Genomic DNA, 20,910 nt, shown 5'->3' on the forward strand with positions numbered 1-20,910 from the left:
CACCACTACTATTCTAATTTACTAATTTAAAGTGCTTTGAGATTGAGATTGATTATAACAAGTACTTTCACATGGAGTCTATTTTTGGTGTCAGTACCTGCTTTAGATATAGAAATGTAGCAGGAAATCATCAGGATAAGATACAAAACAAAGTTTTTAAAAAATGTCAAGATAACAATCTGTACACAAAGTTCTGAAGAAAGATAAACAGAAAAGAGACTACAGGAAAAGTGTGATAAACAGGAATGAAAATAAAATAGACAGCAAATCTCTCATAGCACAAAGGTTACACTTTGTTTGCTTAGAACAGTCTAGTCTACATCAAAGCACCAGCAGCCGGTGAGAAACTCTGTTCAGACATGGAGCTATTTTGAAAACCTCTTACTGGTAATTCTTACTGGTGCGCACACATCAATATATACATAAGTTATTTGTGACAAACTTTCACATTCACATAAACAAACAGAATCTTAGTTTAATACACGGAGATCTGGAGTGTTGAGGCTGATTTCATTCAGCCTGTTTAAGAATTCATGTAACCTGCCAAGCTTTTCATTCTATTCAACACAGAATATTTTCATTTGATGGGCATTGTAAGGGATGAAACTGGAGGACTTAGAACTAGCCATCCTGAATCAGAAAGACAAGTAAGGATTTTGCCGATAAAGGAATGTAATCTGAAAAAACTACTACTATTATGGTGTCAACTGGCAAACTACCTAACTAGAACTGGGGATTAGGACAACATTTAGAAGGAATGAACAGAGAGCCAAGCAGCACATTGAAAACAGACAAGGGAGCAGTTCCATTTCAAAGCTAGAGCCAGCGAGAGGAACTGAGTGGCAGTTGTCCACTCCGCCCTTTTTAATCTGGTTGGCATGAGACGTGAAGGAAAAAACAGTTACTAACCTTCCGTGACTGTTGTTCGAGATGTGTTGCTCACCACATGAATCGGTGCTGAAAGTTTTCCCCTCACTGGTATCTACAGGGGATCGCTGTGGTGCCCTCTGGAGTAGCACACGTATGGCGCCACTAGCTCTCCCACTCTCAGTTCCTTCTTGCCGCAACTCCGAAAGAGGGGAAGGAGGGCGGGTCATGAAATGGACATGAGCAACACATCTCGAAGAACAACAGTTATGGAAGGTTTCTTCGAGTGCTTTCTCATGACCGTTCCATGTTAGGAGACTCCCAAGCAGTATCTCCGGAGGCGGGTCAGAGTTCCTGGACGGGTCGATTGCAACACAGCTCTGCCAAAGCCAGCGTCATCTCTGGCAACTGGGTGATGGAGTAGTGGGTCGTGAAGGAGTGTACCAACGACCACATTATGGCCCTGCAGAGGTCCTGGATAGGGACTTGTGCTAGGAAGGCTGCTGCTGACGCCTGAACTGTAGTTGAATGGGCCATCACTATCGGTGGAGGTACAACCTGCGCCAACTCGTAGCAAACACAGATGCAGGTAGTAATCCAAGACTAAAGCCTTTGAGTAGACACCATGCAGCCTTTCATCCTGTCAGCCACTGTGATGAAGAGTTGAGTCAATTTACAGAAGGGCTTGGTATGCTCTAAGTAGAAAGCCAGAGCCCACCTGACATCTAGGGTGTGCAAGCGCCTCTCCTTGTTGGACGAGTGAGGCTTTGGGCAGAATACTGCGAGGAAAATGTCCTGGTTAACATGAAAAGGTGACACCACCGTTGGCAGGAAAGCAGGAGGGGGACGCAACTGAACCTTGTCCGTGTAGAACACCATGTACAGAGGTTCCAACGTAAAGGCTTTAATCTCAGAGACTCGACTCGCTGAAGTGATAGCCACAAGGAAAACAAACTTCCACGACAAATGTGAAAGAGAACAGGAGGCTAGAGGCTCGAAAGGAGAGCCAGTGAGCCTAGAGAGGACTAGGTTGAGGTCCCATTGGGAGACCAGGTCCCAGGCCAGCGGAAAAATCTTTTCAAGGCCCTTAAGAAACCGGATCGTCGTTTCATGCGAGAATACTAATCTGTCCTGGACGCGGGGATGGGAAGCCGAATCGGCTGCCAGGTGCACCTTGATCGAAGAGAAGGCCAGGCCTTAATGTTTCAAGTGAAGCAGGTAGTTCATAATGGACTGCAGAGAAGACTGGGTCGGGGAGATCCTCCGCTTCAATGCCCATCAGGAGAAGCTCTTCCACTTACCCAGGTAAGTTGCTCTAGTGGAGGGTTTTCTACTCTCCAACAGAATGTGCTGGACTTGAGTAGAGCAGGCCTGCTCCTCCGGGTTCAGTCATGCAGCATCCACGCTGTGAGGTGGAGAGAGGAGAGGTTCAGGTCACCTCCCATGATCCTGAGAGAGCAGGTCTGGACAGTTGGGAAGTGTCCATGGGCGCGCTGAATCAGTGCTGGTGAGGCCACGCTGGGGCGATCATGACTTTGTCCCAGTCCCTCTTGATTTTCAGGAGGGTCCTGCTGATAAGCAGGATCTCGGGAAGGCATACATCAGGTCGCCTGCCCAAGACAGGAGAAAAGCATCGGAGAGTGATCCGCTGTTGAGCCCTTGAAGGGAGCAGTCTTTGTTTTTGGGAGTTGGGCCAGGTTGCCCCTGCCTATCCCTCTCATTGGCTACAGAGACCACTAAAGAGTTCAGGGCCGGGTGGGAATATAAATATTCAAACCCCTTCCCCGGGACAGAATGCTTCCTCTCAGCCCGCTTGGAAATAGGCAGGAGAGAGGACAGGGTCTGCCATAAGGCTTCCACCAGCTTTACTACCCCTTCATATAATGGGAGCGCCACTCTAGATAGGGCCACTGTGGCCAGAATGTCAAATAGTGTGTCAGAGGGTTCCGCCAACTCTGCTTCCAATCCCAGGTTTGCCACCTCGCTTTAGAAGCTCCTGGTGTGCCTTGGCATTGTCCTGTGGCACTGTCTGGAATGGTCCCGCCATTGCCTCATTGGGTGAGGACGACGAGGAGGCAAGGGCAGGTGGAGGGGCTGGCTCAGCGTCCCCCCACATAGGAGGCCTCCACCGAGGCCTGAGGGTGCTCCCGGGCACCTTGCTCAGACCCTTCCTGTAAGTCCGGAGGTGGGGCAGGAGACCGTCACCGACCTCCTCTATGCTGCATCTGGGTCTCCGATGCCTGGGAGAACCCCCACATGTTCCAAAAGTGCCACGGGGTGGGCCATGCTCCGGCTGGTGGCCCTGGAGGAGCCTGCCCAAATCTGTCTGGGTGTGCCTGGCCCGAGGGACCCATTATCTCCTCAGCCTCTGAGCTAGAGGACGAAAGTTCCTGCCTTAGGGACCACTGCGGTGCCAATGTTATGTCCATGACCCCTCCATGTCTACCATCCCCGCGCCTGCAGCTGTGGGCCAGATGCCGGGTCTCAGGGTCCCGGTGCTGCCTGAATGGGAACCAGCGACGGCGCTTGGCGACAGTACACCGGTGATCGACACCTAGAGCTCTGGGAACAGCGCGGGAGTCCAGCGACCAAAAATGGGATGGCAGAGACCACCACCACAACCCCAGGGATTGGTGCCATGAGTCTGGTGATCTGCATCTTGGCACTGGGGACCTGTCTTGTGGTGCTGGGGATTGGCGTCGTGGTCCCCGAGGAGCGATGCTCACGCTCCAGCGACCAGTGCCATGCTTCGGCTCTGTGCCGGCCACTGGACAAGCGATGCCTCGTGGGACCGGTGCCGAGAGTCCGGTGAACGGTGCTGGGAACTCTGGTTGGTATAGGCAGGTCGGAAGTGCATCCCCAGGGATTCGACGTTGATTGCCGCGGTGCTGGGGAGTGATGCCACACGGATGGAGACTGTTGCATGGGCCCCAGTACCAACTTCCCTCTGGAGATGTCTACGTCTTGACGGGGTGTTGGTGGCACCGGCAAAGACATTATGTCTTTTGCAGCCTGGAAGGCCTCCAGCGTGGATGGGACCTTCACCAATACCCGGAGTGGCTGGTGGGTCCCTAGGAGGGCAGGATAGCCTAGCCATTTATGCAGGTGTCTGATTGGGCTCCGGAGACATGCTGCCCCGCATGGGCCTATGATCTGCTCCGGACTTTGCCTTTCAGTACAGGATATCAGGGAACGCCCTCTCCTGGTGTGCTTCTTAGCGGACACCGAGGACTGGGACTGGTGTCGGTAGGCCAGTGCCGCCGGCACACTTCAAACAGGTGCCGCTGTGCTCAGTCCGATCTCGGAGGTCCGGAGACCGGCACGAGGGCCGACTCCATGAGGAGCACTCTTAGGTTTATCTCCCGCTCCTTTTTAGTTTTTGGCTTGAAACTCTTGCAGATGCGACACTTGTTGCTAATGTGGGTTTACCCCAAACACTTCAAGCTGATCGTCATAGGCTTTTTGTAGCCATCACAAGCCTTGAATCCGGGGAACTGGGGCATGCCCCGTCACTGGGCTAAGTCCCTTAGGGGACTATCTAACTTATCTACAGTACTATTAGCTAACTATTAAAAGAACAAAAAGAACTACTTATCTAAGAACTATTTAGACAATGAATGACAGGAAGAACCACTGAGTAAGAGCACTTGCCAAAGCCAGGAGATGTTCCAGCACAGTCACTGGCAGTAAGAAGGAGCTGAGGGAGGGGGAGCCGGTGGCGCATATGTGCGCCACTCCAGAGGGCGCCAGAGCCAGTCCCCTACGGATACCACTGAGGGAAAAACTTCTGCACCAGTGCATGTGGTGAGCACACACACCTAACATGGAACGGACATGAGCAAGCACTCAAAGAAGAACTCAGGGTATATGGGTGGCCACAACAGACACTGATAGCCAAAAAGACTCCAACCTCGGGCCCATGGGGCACACGCACACTATCAGTGGAATATGTCTATGGACAAGCAATTGAAAGAGAACCTTAATTCAGTCCCCTGTGTGTATGTATTATGATATAGCTTTTAATTAAATGATCATATTCCTGAAACCTGCAAAAAATACCTGGTGCAGGAAAGAATAATTCTTGCACTGCTAGAATTTACAATATGCCAACACCTTGAATAGTGCGCGCAGTTCTGGTCGCCCCATCTCTAAAAAGAGACACTGGTATTGGAAAAGGTACAGAGAAGGGCAACAAAAATTATTAAGGGCATGGAACAGCTTCCATATGAGGAGAGATTAAAAAGACTGGGACTGTTCACAGCTTGGAAAAAAGATAACAAAGGGGAGATATGATAGAGGTCTATAAAGTCATGAAAGGTTTGGAGAAAGTGAATAAGGAAGTGTATTTATTCCATCACATAACACAAGAACCAGAGATCACCCAATGACATTAATAGGCAGCAAGTTAAAACAAATAAAAAGGAAGCATTTTTTCACATAATGCACAATTAACTTGTGGAACTCATTGCCAGGTGATGAGAAGGCCAATACTATAACGGGGTTCAAGAATGAATTAGATAAGTTCATGGAGGATAGGTCCATCAATGGCTATTAGCCAAGATGATCAGGGATGCAACCCCCTGCTCTGGGTGTCCCTAGCTTCTGACTGCCAGAAGCTGAGATTGGACAACAGGGGATGGATCACTTGATGACTGCTTGTTCTGTTCATCCCAACTGAAGCACCTGGCATTGGCCACGGTTGGAAAACAGGATACTGGTCTAGAGGGACCATTGGTCTGACCAAGTATGACCATTCTAATGTTCTTATGTGGTCTCATTCTAAGGATTAATAAACTTTGCACTTACATAATGTTACATTTAATTAAATCCACTGTGAGTTAGGCAAAACATTTCTACCTGTGCAGCTTCGTAGGTGATGGTCTTGGTCTCTGTGTGAACAATGGGAACTTCTTTTGTTGGAATTTCACTTTTCACAGCATTGGACACGTCAGAGATGGTAACTGTCTGAGTCTTCACTAGGGGTGGCTATGAAAGAGGTTTAAAAAAAACACGGAGCATAGTTACATACTGATGATGTTTCTGGTCAACGCTCTGACATTGATCTGATAAAAACATCACAGACAGAGAAACCAAGACTCAGCCTAGAAATCTTGAACATTTTAGCCCTACAGAGAGTTTGATACATGTTTCAGAGGATCAAGCATTGAACCAGCCAAGTCAAATTGGAGGCTTAAAACACACAGTGAAATCCTCTCTGCTAACTGCGCTGTTCTCTCAAGTTAGACCAAGAAAGTCATCAAGGGTTAAACAGTCAGATTGCTATGAATGTACTATACGGATTAGCTTCCTAATTACGAGGATGAGGACCCCATAGAAAACTGCCAGTCAGACCATGACTCTGACTGTATTGAAATATCAAAATTGATGCTGTAGAGACTGGACAAATAAGTTAATCATGGCTGACTGAAGCTTTATTCTGAATGCAAACAAAGCCATTTCCATTGTTAAAATACTCATCAATCTGTGGTTCACTGGCTTTTATTACATCAATGTCAGATACAAGTCTTTAAAAGAAAAACTGTGTGTCTTGAAAGAGAAACTGGAAAAATCAGTTCTTCCACCACCTGCTAATTCATCAAAAGAGAAGATAATATTAGCAAAAGACCCACAAGGTTTTCCCAGCTCAATCAGTTTCTGCTCACCTTCCCAAAGCCTGACAGTTGCCACCTTGTTAGTAAGTTAAATGGTCATCTATTTTGACATAAATGATTGATATTCAGCAACACTGAAGCAGGCAAAAAATCTCTGCCATGGTGATGGTGGGGTTTGAAATCTCATGACAATTACAATGTAAATGTAGACTTTTGACAGAGCTAGAATTTGCTGTGTTACATTAAGTTTCAGCCCTGCAGCATCTCCTTTAGCCTGATTTCCAAATTTTCTGAAATATAGCAGTAACACACACCAAAACCCCATGATAGCCACCCAATTCCGTGGAATAAAATTAAACGTGGTGGTCTTTGGAGTCTGCATGTTTCCTTTTATTTAGAAAACAGGGCACTTGAGTCAAAGGAAGACAAAGGCCATTTTTCATTGAGGCATGTCTGTCACTTTATGCAAGGCTAAATTGGAGGGGGCTCAGTTGCACAGACTTTGCAGGAGATTAACTGACTGATTAGTTTGGGGAATGAATTCAGGCCATATAAACGTAATTCCTCATCACAGATTTGTAGCATATGCTTGCTGCAGTGTTTGGGATTTCATTCCAAAAACCAAAAGGAAGATTTGAAAAAAAAAAAAAAGGAGGTATTCTGAGCTCACAGTTACTACCTGAAAACAGCGAATGAGTGTGGGAAGCCCATTATCAATATTCCAGTTGTGACACTCTCCATTTAGCTTTCTAAGTGGATCTCTTGTAAAATAATTTTCTTCAACATTCTCTGTCTCCTCCTCTCTCTGACAGGGATGCAGTGGAGGTGAAACAGAGATTGTAGGGGTCTCCACCACAGACTGCTCATCTGAGTCATCTGCCTGCTTTTCCACACCTGCATAACCCTTTTCATATGTTAGGTCATCCTGGCTCTCAAGGAATACAGGAGCTCTCTCCTCCTCCTCACTGCTTAGGGAGGAAGTGCCAAAGTCATGACTTTGTAAAGACTCTGGTGGAGTTGACATTTGGTTCTCACTACAGGCTACTGAATGCTTTGGGCCCACCAATTCAAAGTCAGGGTTAGTACTTTTCCTCTCTGTCACTGCATCCACATCCGTTTTGGGGGGAAAGTCACACAGACTCTAAAAAGAAAAAAATACACAAAAAGGCCAGAGAAGGTTAGGAAGAATGTAGCATCCTGAAATATTAAGAAAAGTAATGTTAGTCTCTAACTTACACTGTATTGAGTCTACTGCAATCTATGCACAGCAATAGGTGGACTTTAAAAAATAAAAACAAAAAAGCCTGAAAACTCTTTGTGTAATACACATTGCATCCAGAGGACATCCTAAACACAACCTTCCAAACTGACTACTTATCCGTGTGCTTTAGGGTTATGGAATAACAACAAACAGCTGTCTCTCCCTGGCACCTTGAGAAATCACAAGGCTGATTCTTGACTTAAACACTCTTTGCCTAAATTAGGAAATAAAGGAGTAACTGATGTATGGTGGATGGAGAGGTCTGCACACAACCAGAAATTGTAGGAACAAAGATACCCATCACTGTAGCGACACTATACTCCAAGTCCATTTCTTTTCCTTAAAATGACACTTCAGTGGAAACGAGGAGGGGAAAAGTGGGCACAAAACCACCATGAGCCACTGAAAAAGCATCACTGTCACTGGGAATTCAGACAGCCTGTGTTCAGTTGATTAGAACTCACATTGTGTAGCACCTTTGAAACATAACTGCAGAGGTCTTGTTATTGCAGACCCTAGCAGAGTAATTCTCACCTGTTTACCAATGTGAGCTGCATTTGCAGCTCTCTGTTTTATGTGGGCCACATCCACACAATATATATACTACCTGTATGGCCCTGAGGATGTCACATGGGCTTCAGCTGTATGCTAATTGGGCAACAAGTGGCCTGCAAATTGAGAACCACTGATCTAGGATAACTAATACAGACGTTGTTGTAAAGGACATGATGCTGTTGATAATGTTATTGAAAGAAGTCAGTCCTGTAGTCAACTGATTCAATCATCAAGAGGCTCCCAAACTGAAAGAAACCACTGACTCACCCAGGAATTATGATGTATCCTTACTCAACATAAAGTAATCATTATTCTAGTCAAACCAGATCAACTGAGGGTACGTCTACACTACCCGCCGGATCGGTGAGTAGTGATTGATCCCCGATCGCTCTGCCGTCGACTCCTGTACTCCACTGCGGTGAGAGGCGGAAGTGGAGTCGACGGGGGAGTGGCGGCAGTCGACCCCGCGCCGTGAGGTAAGTCGACCTAAGATACGTCGACTTCAGCTACGCTATTCTTGTAGCTGAAGTTGCGTATCTTAGGTCAATCCTCCCGCCCCCCCAGTGTAAACCAGGCCTGACTTGCATAAAAATTTAACATACTCCGTGTTTAGCTGAGGAATCACGTAATTAAGCAATAGCTCTACACTGGAAAGCCAGATAGTCAAGCTAATGCGTACTGACCCATTGTGGTTGAATACGCAATTCTGTTTATTCCAAAACAGGTTAACAACTGCATATTGCAGTATGATTTGTCCAAAACTATTGAAACACATGTACCATACTTTGTTGCAATAGTAACAGTCTGAGCACAGAAACCCGTACAATACCAATCCTCTTAAACTTACAATATAATTCGTATTAGCAACAGTACATTGTAGCAAAGACATGTAATAAATCAATACACCTCCCTAGAAGAAAGCAAGTGTGTCTATAGCACCTGAGGTACTTTGGAAGACTGTGCCAAGCCAGAGGATTTAACTAAGGCTGGAGCTATTCTGCCTTCCATTCTGCTCGTTAGCAAGTTCTCAACTAGGTCTTCTTACATCTCTGGGAGCCCTCTAGCCAGAACTTGAAGAAAAGGAACAGTGACAGAAGAGAAGACAAGAGTTAAAACACGCACAAGACAAAACTGGCACAAAATCATCCGTTTTCCCAAATGCCCAATGAGTACAGGAACAATATTTAATACATAAACTCATGTCAAACTCATTCTGCATAGAGGACTGGGTTCCGTTTTTAATTATGGGCTGTGAACCAAAGCTAGGGTCTCTTATCCTATTCTAGCGTCACAGCATTTCTTCCACTGACAATCTAATATTAGTCTAAAAACGGAGGGGACAATAAGCACCCTTACATAGTAACTACAATTTTACTATCGTTATTAAATTCCTGCTGCATTCAGTGTCACTCAATGAGGGCAGGGGGAAAGCCCCAAATGATGGAGCTCATTTAGCTAATTCTTCTCTTTATTTAATTGGTGATTTGCATGGTTAGTTGTGGTAAATGTACACAAATAGGACATACAAATACATGTGCATATTGCATGCACAACTGCCTACCTCAGCTTTCGGAAAATCTTGCTCCATTAAGTGTTACCATTAAGCTTCTAAAGTTACCGTTAAGATGATCAGTAGACATCATCACACTGATTTGCATTCAAAAGGTTTTCTTAGCAACCGCAAGAACTATCCTCTTTGTTGTAAATTAAAGCTTGCATTCAGCAGAAGCTGAATCTGCCATAGGGTCGAGATCAATGTATCAGCTGGGTCGGAAGTCTGACATCCCTGATTTAATGGTTCCCATTTGATGGGATAGCACAAATCTGTTTTAGGAACTATGACTGCTTTTTATTTAAGGACAAGTTAACACTTACTTTCACTTTGCTGGGATGAAACGATTGCTCAATTCTAGATCTCTACCCTGTAACATTATGGATAAGGTAAATCACAAATTGCTACTTATTAAGATTGCCCAATAATTTGTGTTTCCTGTAAATTCTTTGGATTTTAACTTGGGAAACACATTCAGCGGTGACTAAAATGATACAAGGACTACCAAGATAGATGATATGCATAAACTCATTTGATTGAAAATATTGCTTTTACATGTATCTACACACACACACCTAGGTAATGCCAATTTTGAATACTGCCTAATATGAGGCAGTATATTGCAACTACCTTTCACATTTTGGGGAGACAATGAAAATTGTCAGCTTTTTCTGCCCGTGTGTTAATCTCATTTTAAGTGCTCGTTTAGCGTACTGTCAGCGTACCGAGTGATACATGACAAAGTTTTGCAAACTAGGGGCCTGATTCAAGGTCTTCAGTAGGAGCAGCAAGTGCTCAGCGCTTCTATGGAATACGCTCTGGAAGCACCATTTGCTTAAACATCAACTGTGAGATTAAGTTGAACAGCACGAAAAAATGAAATCCCATAAAGAAAGCAAAGAGTCTATAGAAAAGACAGAGAAAACGAACTGTATTTAAGCTCTTACAAGAACAAATATTTTGCAACTAACCGTAACTTTCATTGTGAGTGTATATAAAAATATCAGCACTCAGAATGAAATCTACATAAAGATATATTGGTTTTCAATAAAGCAACATCCTGAAATAAACATCAACATGCAAACAAAAAAAAATGGAACAAATTATGATAAGATCAATTGACCAGAAGTGCTTTGTTCTTCCCTTCCTGTTCCAGCAGTACACCAAGGGAGCCTAATTAAAAACTATTTCTATCTATAAACAGATATAATTACCTATTTACACACACAGACTTTTTTATACAAATACGCCTGTGCTTGTTCCTGTTTAGAAACAGTCTACATGCAGGCGAGAATAGATCATCTGTTTATAAAGATAAAATGGGAATTTGGACATCTGATCTCATCAAGATGTTTTTTAATTTGCAAATGCAAAGGCACTCCTGTTTTTCAGAGCTGCTAAAGCCTCTCAACTTTGACTTAAATCAGCAGACGTGGAGGGTGATTAGCAATTCTGACAAATCAACCAATTAGTTTCTTATGGTGACTTGCAATAAAAAACGAATCTGATGTGCAACAGACTATTTTGCATAAGCCATACATAGTGTAGGACGAGTACAGGACAAGATGCATTGCCCCATTTCTTAAGAGCAAAAATGAATGCAATTAAAACAATCATCCTGGGAAACCCCAATCACAGTGCATTTGATGTTGAAAAATACTGAGGATACCCCGCTACATTTACTTAAAGTTACAGTGAAAAAAGTGACACTAAAACCAGCAATTCAAATACGGGATAAATTAATAACAGACTAATTGTGTGGCTGATACCAAAGACCACAGATATTTTTAGTGGTTTAATATATTACTGATTTTTAACGGTACTTTTTAGCAGCAAAATATATGAAGGTTGTTTCTTACCCACCCTCCCAACATTCAGCCAGTTGCTCATGCTTAACTGTCAAGTTTTCCTACTCTCTATCCTCCCTCATTTCAGAAAAGTGCTTGCATAGAGCACATTTCCACAGAAATGGTGCTGACTTCCTCGTCAAAATTTTCAATTATCTCACCACATGAGAGAACTGTGGAGGGAGTGTCTACGGATTGATAAAGTAGTTGTTAAGCCACCAAAGCTGCCAGTTACTGAATGTATCTGATAAACATTTAGGATGATGGAATAATCATTAACAATGCCAACTTGAAACACACAGAACTGAATGAAATTTACAAATTCTAACTAGCTAATCTTTCTAATCAACTTTTTATTCAGTACAGAATTATCCATGTTGAACACTTGCATTTGTTATTAGGTTATCCCCAAGATACAAGTGTATGTATAAGCAAACAAGATCGATGTAAATGCCTACGGATGCACAATTAGCCATTAAATAGAAGACATTGATTTTTCAATGAACTACACTCACCAGTAATAATTCCACAGATCAATTGATGAATGTTCTCAACCTCAACAAAGCTGTCAGAAGCACTTGAGTAAAGAATATGATAAAGCAGTAAATAGATACCTTTAATTTACAACACCTTTTTACACATTATATAGCTTCCTGATTTCCCAAGACAAGGAAAGTTAAGGCTTTACAACTAGGACAGCAAAAGCTCTCTTTTATTTATGGCCATCAGCTGTGAGGTTGCATATTTTGGATTGGTTTTTAGGTCACCAATGAAATGAGCAGAATATTCTGATGATTAGCCTGTCTCGTAATTTCAAACAATATTGTACTGAATACTGATCCAAATCCTGCAAGACGCAGTGTGACATCAATTCCCAGCGCATCAAAAGGAATTTCAGTTGCTTAGCAGCTTGAAAGATCAATACCCCAGTAATTTTATTAATAAAGCAATTTGCCAAGTTAGACTCTCCCAGAGCACACTTCGCTCTATCTTTAAGGAACAGCTCTGTTCTGGAAGGCCGCAGCCCAGGATATAGTATTGTGGTGTGAGGCTGTTCTCGTACCCCTTCCATGGGGTATCAACTGCCTTTAGAAATGAACACTGCACTCAGAGTCAGTTTAGCAGCTGCAACTGAAAATGTACTAGAAGCCGTCAGATATTAAACCTGAGAAGAGATCATTACTTTTTTGCTGCTTCATTTCCCCTACTCCATCTCCAGATACTATTAAAGCCTCAGATCTGCAAGCTGCTCCACATGGGCAGAGCCTATGCTCATGCAGCGCTCCAACCAAGTCAGTAAGATTCTGCACGTGTGCAGGTCCCAATCAAGCAGAGAAGCAGTGAGGATATAGGAGGGTCCTTGTTCAGGGGGTGGTTGGTAGGGGAGCATCAGACCTAGTGGTCAGGGCCTAGGCCAGTGACTTGCAGGGGCAGCGACTGGTAGGAGAGCCTGGGCCCTTCCACTTCACCAGGCTCCAACACAGGGCCCTTTGAGGGCTATCAGTGAACTGACAGTCAGGGGTGCTTAAAGCTACCCTAGCAGAGCCACATCCTACCACCACCCTGCGATTGTCCCAAGGTTGCCATCTGGGTTAAGGTGCTGTGTTCACTATAAAAGGCACCTTCCAGCAGTTGCGGGTAACGTGAGGGCTTCCTTTTTCTAGGGGCTGCAACAGCCTCCTCCCCGGGCATGGCCCTCCCTCCTGGGCCAGATCAGTCCTAGGGCAGTCCCCTGCTGGGTCAGTCAACAAGCAAACCCACCAAAGGGAACTCGCACAACCCAGAGTTCACAGGAGAGGGAGAGGGGGATGTTTCCATCTCAGGCTGTCTCTGAAGTGGGTCTTCCCTTCCCTCAGGGACCTTTCAGCAGTTTAGGGAGAGATTCTGCTCGATCTGGATAAAGAATGAACTCACAACTGAAGAGCTGGTATAAAGAAAATTTACTCTAGTTAATTTATGAATGACCCTTCACGTAGGATACGGCTTATGTACAATTTTAGTCAACTTCAAAGTAAGCCCGTTGCTGAAACAAGGCCAGATAATTTTACTGCATGAGCATGGGGGTGCAGGGGAGGGAAGCTGGTGTGAGGGTGGGAAATAGAAGTTGGTTAGTTAGGGAAGTTAGTGCTCCCCAAACCCTGACGGATACTAATGAAATTTTTTTAAAGGAGCGTAAAAAATCTTTGCCTGAAACCACATTTTTCCAGGTACCGTGCAATGAATTCACATGACTGATAACACCACAGAACAACTGTAGTGTAAAAAAAAACCCAAATGTTAAAAAACATTTCAACACAATTAGAAATCACTGGCCAGCAAAGTCCCACGCAGCTTTGAGACAGGAAAGAATGTTTCTCATGCTGGCTGCAGAACAGATGCAACTACTGTCGCTTTTCCAAACTAGTTTGTTCCCCTTCAATCTTAGTAGCGAGTACTAAGAAATGTGTTACTTACACTGAGCAATTCAGAGTGTGCCAAATGATTTTTTAAAGCTATTAGGCTGCATGCGCTTTAGTCTCAACAAATTATTATGGCTGTATTATATGGCAGTGAATATAGGGGCCTCTAATGGCAACCTAATGGGACCATGCACTGTAGTGGTACTAGTGAACCCTGCACTAGCTAGTGGTTAGCTCGAAAATAAAGTAAGCAAAAAAATGGATTAATGATCCACTTTTTGTATTAGACTGCATGGTACCGGGTTTGGCATAAAGGGCTCACCCAGACAAGAAAGAGAGCGTTAGTCCAAATAGGTTATAATGCGGGAATACTTCCTGTTTTGTTACAGAATAATAGAAAGAGGGTTCAGATTTGCAACAACATTTATTAACAATACATGTACATATTTACAAAGCAAATAATCGGAGAAAAATACAAAAGAAAAAAGTGTTCCAAAAGAGAGTTTTAGTTAAAAATAATCTTATTGTAGTTCCCATGCACTGATGTTAACTATACCATGTACCACTGGTATAAGATTACAGACACTGAGTGGCACAGACATGGAGTTCATCAGAATGCACCTTCCTAGTATTGGGTGCTTGTCAAGGAACATAGCTCAAGAGTCCTAATCTTTCCCACAGCCCCATAACTGAGAAACATTCCTGTACCCAGTAAGTGAATGTGCATCTGTCTAGATATCCTGGGTCACCAGTACTCTAAATGGAGCCCAAACTGGGTTCTAAAAAAACTCTAAATGGAGCCCTTCCCTCCTTTCATTGAGCTTTTCTAAAACGTATTTGTTCCTTCCATCTATTGGAATATTCCTATTGTCTATACTGTTTTTATCCACTGTGTCTCTCTCTCTCTCTCTCTCTCTCTCTCTCTCTCACACACACACACACACCCCCCAATTAGGCTAGTGGTGTAATTTATACAGTGAAAAGTTACCAACTCTTACATAAATGAACACACTTTATAACATTGATAATCATCTTGACAAGCTCAGAAGTGTAGACTGAACAGATTCGGATTTCACTATGGTGAGAATCAGGAGTAACTTCAGTGAAGTCACACAAGGGTGTAAGAAAATCAGTCTCCTTTTTAATACTTGCCCTTTGATCATGTCCAAACCCCATTGCTTGCTGTTCCTCACTATATCCTTCACAAACTAAATGGGGAAACAAGGAATAAGTAGTCTGCAGAAGAACTGGTTTGGTGCATAAATGGAGGTTACTTTCCTGTAACTGCAAGTTCTATGAGATGTGTTGTTCCTATGCGTATTCCACGTGTGGGTATGCATGTGCACCATGCACCCAAGCCTGGAGATTCTCAGTAAGTAGTGTCCACACACCTGCACAATGGCTCTCCTCATGCTCCAGACCAAGGACCTAAGAGGCAGTGGAGGCTGATGCCTCTCCAGTTACTCTTCTTACCATGAATCAGATAAGATCCAAAGCAGGGGGAAGGAGAGTGGGTAGTGGAATACAGCTAGGGACCACACATCTCAAAGAACTTCTAGTTACAGGGAAGTAAATCTCTATTTCTGGTCCCTATGTGTGTTCCACACATGGGTGACTGATAAGCAGTACCCAGACTAGAGGAGTGTATGAGAATGCAGTCCGTAAAGATGCTTGAAGAACTGAAGTCACTATAGCCGCACATGCAGAGGCGGCCTGAAATAGCCCATAATGTTTTGTCAATGTGTGAATGGAGCTCCAAGGAGCCACTCCGCAAATATCCAGTACTGGTACTTCCTGAAAAGATGCTGTGAAGGCAGTTTGTGCCTCTTGTAGAGTAGACCCTTACCCCTTCCTGGGGAGGAATATGCACTAATTGGTAACTCTTGATGATGATGCAACCAGAAATCCATTTAGAGATTCTCTGAGAAGATAGGTTTCAGAGTAGCAGCTGTGTTAGTCTGTATCTGCAAAAAGAACAGGAGTACTTGTGGCACCTTAGAGACTAACAAATTTATTAAAGCATAAGCTTTCGTGGACTACAGCCCATTTCTTCGGATGTGGGCTGTAGTCCACGAAAGCTTATGCTCTAATAAATTTGTTAGTCTCTAAGGTGCCACAAGTACTCCTGTTCTTTCTGAGAAGATATTGCTTGTCCTCATGACATTTCTGTTATAGTGACAATCTTGGTGATTTTCTGAATGGTTTGGTTCTTTGCAGGTAGACTGCAAGGGCTCATCTGACATCCAGGAAATGAAGTCTTCTCGTCAACAGAAGTACTGAGTTTCGGGAAGAAAAATCAGTAAATGGAAAGATTGGTTTAGATGGAATTCAGAAATTACTTTAGGGAGGAATTTAAGGCGGCGGCGAAGGGAAACCTTTCTTCTTGTGAAAAATGGTGTATAGTAGGTTGGCCACGAGCGTTCCTCTCTCACTCACCCTCCTGGCCAAACTAAAGCAACTAAAATTGCAACCTTTGTGGAAAGGTGGGACATAGAGCATGTGACCAAAGGTTCATATGGTGGCCTGATAAGTATTGACAGGGTTAGACTGAGATGCCATTGAGGTGTAGGCTTGACCACTGGTGGGAAGGTCCTGACTAGGCTCTTTCGGAATCTAACTGTTGTTGGGTGAGTAAAAATGGAATGCTCATATACTAGGGAAGGAAGGCACTGACTGCTGTGAGATGGACCTGCAGCGAGCTAATGGAAAGACCCAAATTCTTCAAAGACTGGAGATAATCTAAAATGACTGGGATATCTGCAGATTCTGAGGAAGACTAATTGTGCCATCCGCAAAGAAGTCTCTAGCTAGGTAGCAATTCCAAGTGGAGTCTTTCCTATTCCATGCAGACTCCCGGTTCTACTACAAGATGGCAGCAGAAACAAAGTCATCAACTTGACCTCATGGTTGGAATGATCTGTTAGGAGCCAGCTGTCCAAGTATGGGAAGACTACAAAGCCATGGCGTTTCATTTGGGCTGCCATCACTGAGAATACATTCGTGAATAGCTTGGGTGCAAGTTGCTAGTCCAAAGGGAAGGACTCTGAACTAGTAGTGTTCCTGACCTACCAGGATCCAGATACATTTTCTGTGGAACGGATAAATATCCACATGAAAATAGGCATTCTTCAACTCGACAGCTGTGAATTACATTCCCTCCCACAGAGGGGGGGTTCTTGATGCTAGTGTAACCAAGTTGAATTTTGACTTTTGAATAAAGATGTTCAATTGTCAAAAGTCCATGCTCTCTCTTTTTTGGGGACTAAGAACTATGGGGAATAGAACCCTCTTCCTTGATACTGAGATGACATTCCTTCTATTGCCTGTCGTTAGAGAAGAGAATTAGCCTCCTGGCAAAACTGAGAGAGTGGTCCCTGGAAAGGAATCAGGAAGGAGTTTGAGTGGGGAAGGAGGAAAGAAAAATTTGATCGAATAACCATGGTGGATGATTTCTAAAACCCACTTGTCTGTCACGACAGAGTCGCAATTGTGGGCAAAAAGCGTGAGACAGCCCGCAAAGATAGGGGTAGGGATATAAGTGGTTGGCATCAATAAAGGCAGGTGGTTCTTGACAGACATCAAAAGTAGCCCTTAGCAGAAGGGTGGATGTTACGGTAGCAAAGGGGGTGAAAACTGAGGTCTTTGAACTCAGTTGCTTGTGTGGAGATTCAGCCAGATGCTGATGGGGGAATGGTTGTGGAGGGAACAGTCTTGTTCTATACATCTGCCTCTGGTGTTCTCTCTTTCAGGCCAAGGTGTAAGTTCCCAGGGAGCAGAGGGTCAGTCTAGACTTGTCTTTAAACATGTGCAGGGACTCAAAAGTTCTTTCAGTGAACATGTCTGACTTGTCAAATGGTAAGTTCTCATGGTATTCTACACCTCCCTGGGGAACCCCAAAGAATGAAGCCAAGACTCACGCCTCATAATTATATCAGTGGCTTGCTCTCTAGATGCTGCATCCGCTGTGGCTTGTAGGGACATTTTTGCCGCTAGCCTGCCTTCCTCAATTAAGGTTTAAAATTGGGCTCTGTCCTCTAGGGGAAAGGTTGTCCTTAAAGTCTGCCAGTCTGAAGTAGTTATTAAAATTGTATTTCACTAACAAAGCCTGACAGTGATATGGAACTGCAGGTTCATAGATGAGAATACATTTCTTCCCCAAAGGGTCAACCTCTTCAAGCCTTTGTCAGCCAGGGTGGCCTTAGGATAGGTCTACACTACCCGCTGGATCGGCGGGTAGCGATAAATCTATCGGGGATCGATTTATTGCATGTAGCGTAGACGTGATAAATCGATCCCCGAATGCACTCCCATTGACTGCTGAACTCCAGCTTGGCGAGAGGCGGAAGCAAAGTCGACGGGGGAGCGGCAGCCGTCAATCCCGCACCACGAGGATGCAAAGTAAGTGATTCTAATTCGATCTAAGATACATCGACTTCAGCTATACTATTCTCGTAGCTGAAATAGCGTATCTTTAGATTGATTCCCTCCCCTCTCCCCCCGTGTAGACCAGGCCTTAGGGTGTTGTAACCTTCTCTTTCTGTGGCTGCCTGCACAAAGTTGGGCTCTGGGTGCATGAAAAGAAATTCAGCTCCTTTGTCTGGGACAAAATGGTGCCTCGTCTCTTTTAAGAGTGGGGGTGTAGGAGGCTGGGATATGCCAGATGATCCTGGCTAGTTCCATGATTGCCTCGTTTACTAGGGGAGACACTTTGCTGGGACCTGTAGGTTACAGGATGTCAAGGAGCTGATGGCTGGGTAACTTGGTCCTCTTCCAGTGCGATCTGGAGGTCATTTAGTATCATCTGCAGGAGCTCCTGATACTGCCTATGGTCGTCTGGCAGAGATGGTGAAGCACTTGCTTCATCCAGTAAAGAGGATGAGTTCCCTGTCAATACCATCAGTACTTGCGGATTTGGATCACTTCCGCCTCGTATTGCAATGGATCCAACAGATGCTGTGTGGAAGAGGAATGGTAGGGCTTGTGAACAGATCTGGGAATAGTCATATCTGGGAGGAAGGCATCCAGATCTCATGAAATTCCCTGTCAAGATTCATCTATGAGGGGTTGATGGGCTGGCCAGAACATCTGATTTGTCCAAGTAGGTGACTTGGTCTTGCTCCACCAGTGGGACCGTTGGTACTACAGGGTGAACACTTCTGCCTGAGGGTTCTCATATTGTCAAAGTAGTTTCTTCCTCTAGTGACGGAATGTCTCTCCGGAGGATCAGGCTCAAAAGGAGAGTGGACTGAGGATAAAGGAAGAAGATATCCTCCAGTGAGGTACAGGTGTCTCTGCATGTCCCAGTGTTCTGGGTTGTCCAGTGGTTGTGACTGACAGTTCCAATATGTCCCAAGAAGTTGAAAGTGAAAGGACTTTGGAAGGGTGGGCTGGTACTGCTGAAGAGTCAGATGCAGCACTCTTACATGGAGCCGGTGGATGGCGATCTCTATGTCTAATAGTCAGAATCAGTGACAGTACAGATGGATCCGCTTTCATGCTTTACCCTCCTGCCCGGGAGTCTTAAGCAGTCCTGAGCTAAGAGTGCCTTTTTCTCGTGCAAAACCCTGGATAATGATTCCTTGGGCTTAGCAGTTCTAGGCTCCACTCGTGAGCTTGTGCTCAGAGGGGTGTTGCTTGTTGGTTGACAGTGGTGCATTGGGATGGGGTGAGGGGGGGGGTCTCTCTGGCCTGGATCACAGTGAGGTCTCATGGCCCTCTCCATAACGTGTTTCCTCAACTAAAGCTCACATGCTTCATGTGTCCGCAGGGGAAACAAACAGCAAATGCTGCTCTTTGCTTAGATATGCGTCTAATCCAGACAGTAGAGACAACATTGATGCCTATGATTCAGAGAAGGAGCGAGGCCAAGAGACAATTCTTGAATCCTAAGACTCCAGGCATAGTCCCAGTGCATGAGGAGAGACTCCCAAGAAATGGAAGAAACTAAGCTAAACTATACAATATTAAAGCTTTAACTATGCTAAATATGAAAACTATTTACAGGCTGATAAGAAAGAAACTGGAGAAATCTGTGGACACACAGGATTCTGACTCAGGCCATGCGGCAGTAAAAAGGAACTACAGAGGCATCAGCCCACACAGTCTCTTATGTCCTCAATCTGGAGCACGAGGAGAGCAACTGCGCACGTACAAGTGAACAGACTAAGAATCTCCAGACTCGGCAGCATGGTGCACATGCATACCCATGTGTGGAATACACATGGGAACCAGCACTTGAAGATCTACTTCTGTGTTCCAAGAGAACATCCAACTGATAATGCTCAAATTATCCTGCTATATTTTTGATACTAGTACTGGTCAAGAGACCACTAAGATCTCACAGCACCTGCTGGTACCATTAACTCTTTGTGCAACACAGTACAAAGGAATGATGATGCCTCATGAGACTGATAGCCTCTGGCACCAAATAATAACTACGGAAGGTACACTGAAGCACTGTAGGTCATACAACTTGAACAGTCTATTTTAAAAATTAAAAGTGTACTAGGTAAGGATGTTACTGGTCCTCTGCTAACAGACTTCATCTGAGTGTCTCCAATTAAAATGTAAATAATACAGGTTTTTAAAAAAAATTATATCCAGTACCACTTATCTATTTTAATATATTTTATCTTCATCATTTAATCTGAATTTCAATAAGTCCTGAGTTGAGGAAAAAATCTCTGCGCAAGTTTCAAAATACTAGCGTCATAGTTAGTAAAAAGTCCCCAATGATGCCTGAGCCTGAAACAGACAGCCACCAGGGAACTCAAACCCACTTCCCTGCTTCAAAGTGCCGATAACTTTTAAAAGAAAA

At 44.3% G+C, this 20,910-nt stretch overlaps 1 protein-coding gene across 50 annotated transcripts in view; it reads right to left on the reverse strand.

Moving 5' to 3' along the window:
• The window catches only part of EPB41 (erythrocyte membrane protein band 4.1), a 159,187-nt gene that overhangs the window by 17,917 nt on the left and 120,360 nt on the right, over positions 1–20,910 (reverse strand). For 27 of the 50 annotated variants that reach the window (XM_065576711.1, XM_065576707.1, XM_065576698.1 and 24 more), the window contains one exon: positions 5,725–5,853. The exons of 2 other annotated variants lie outside the window; for them this stretch is intronic. In XM_065576711.1, coding sequence (XP_065432783.1) covers positions 5,725–5,853 — 129 coding nt within the window. Of the gene's footprint in view, positions 1–5,724; positions 5,854–7,158; positions 7,621–20,910 lie in introns of all 50 variants that reach the window. 21 more of the 50 variants (XM_065576673.1, XM_065576677.1, XM_065576675.1 and 18 more) reach the window with 1 other exon arrangement.

Source organism: Chrysemys picta, chromosome 23 (genome assembly GCF_011386835.1).
Source record: "Chrysemys picta bellii isolate R12L10 chromosome 23, ASM1138683v2, whole genome shotgun sequence".
In the NCBI taxonomy this organism is placed as follows: Eukaryota; Metazoa; Chordata; order Testudines; family Emydidae; genus Chrysemys; species Chrysemys picta.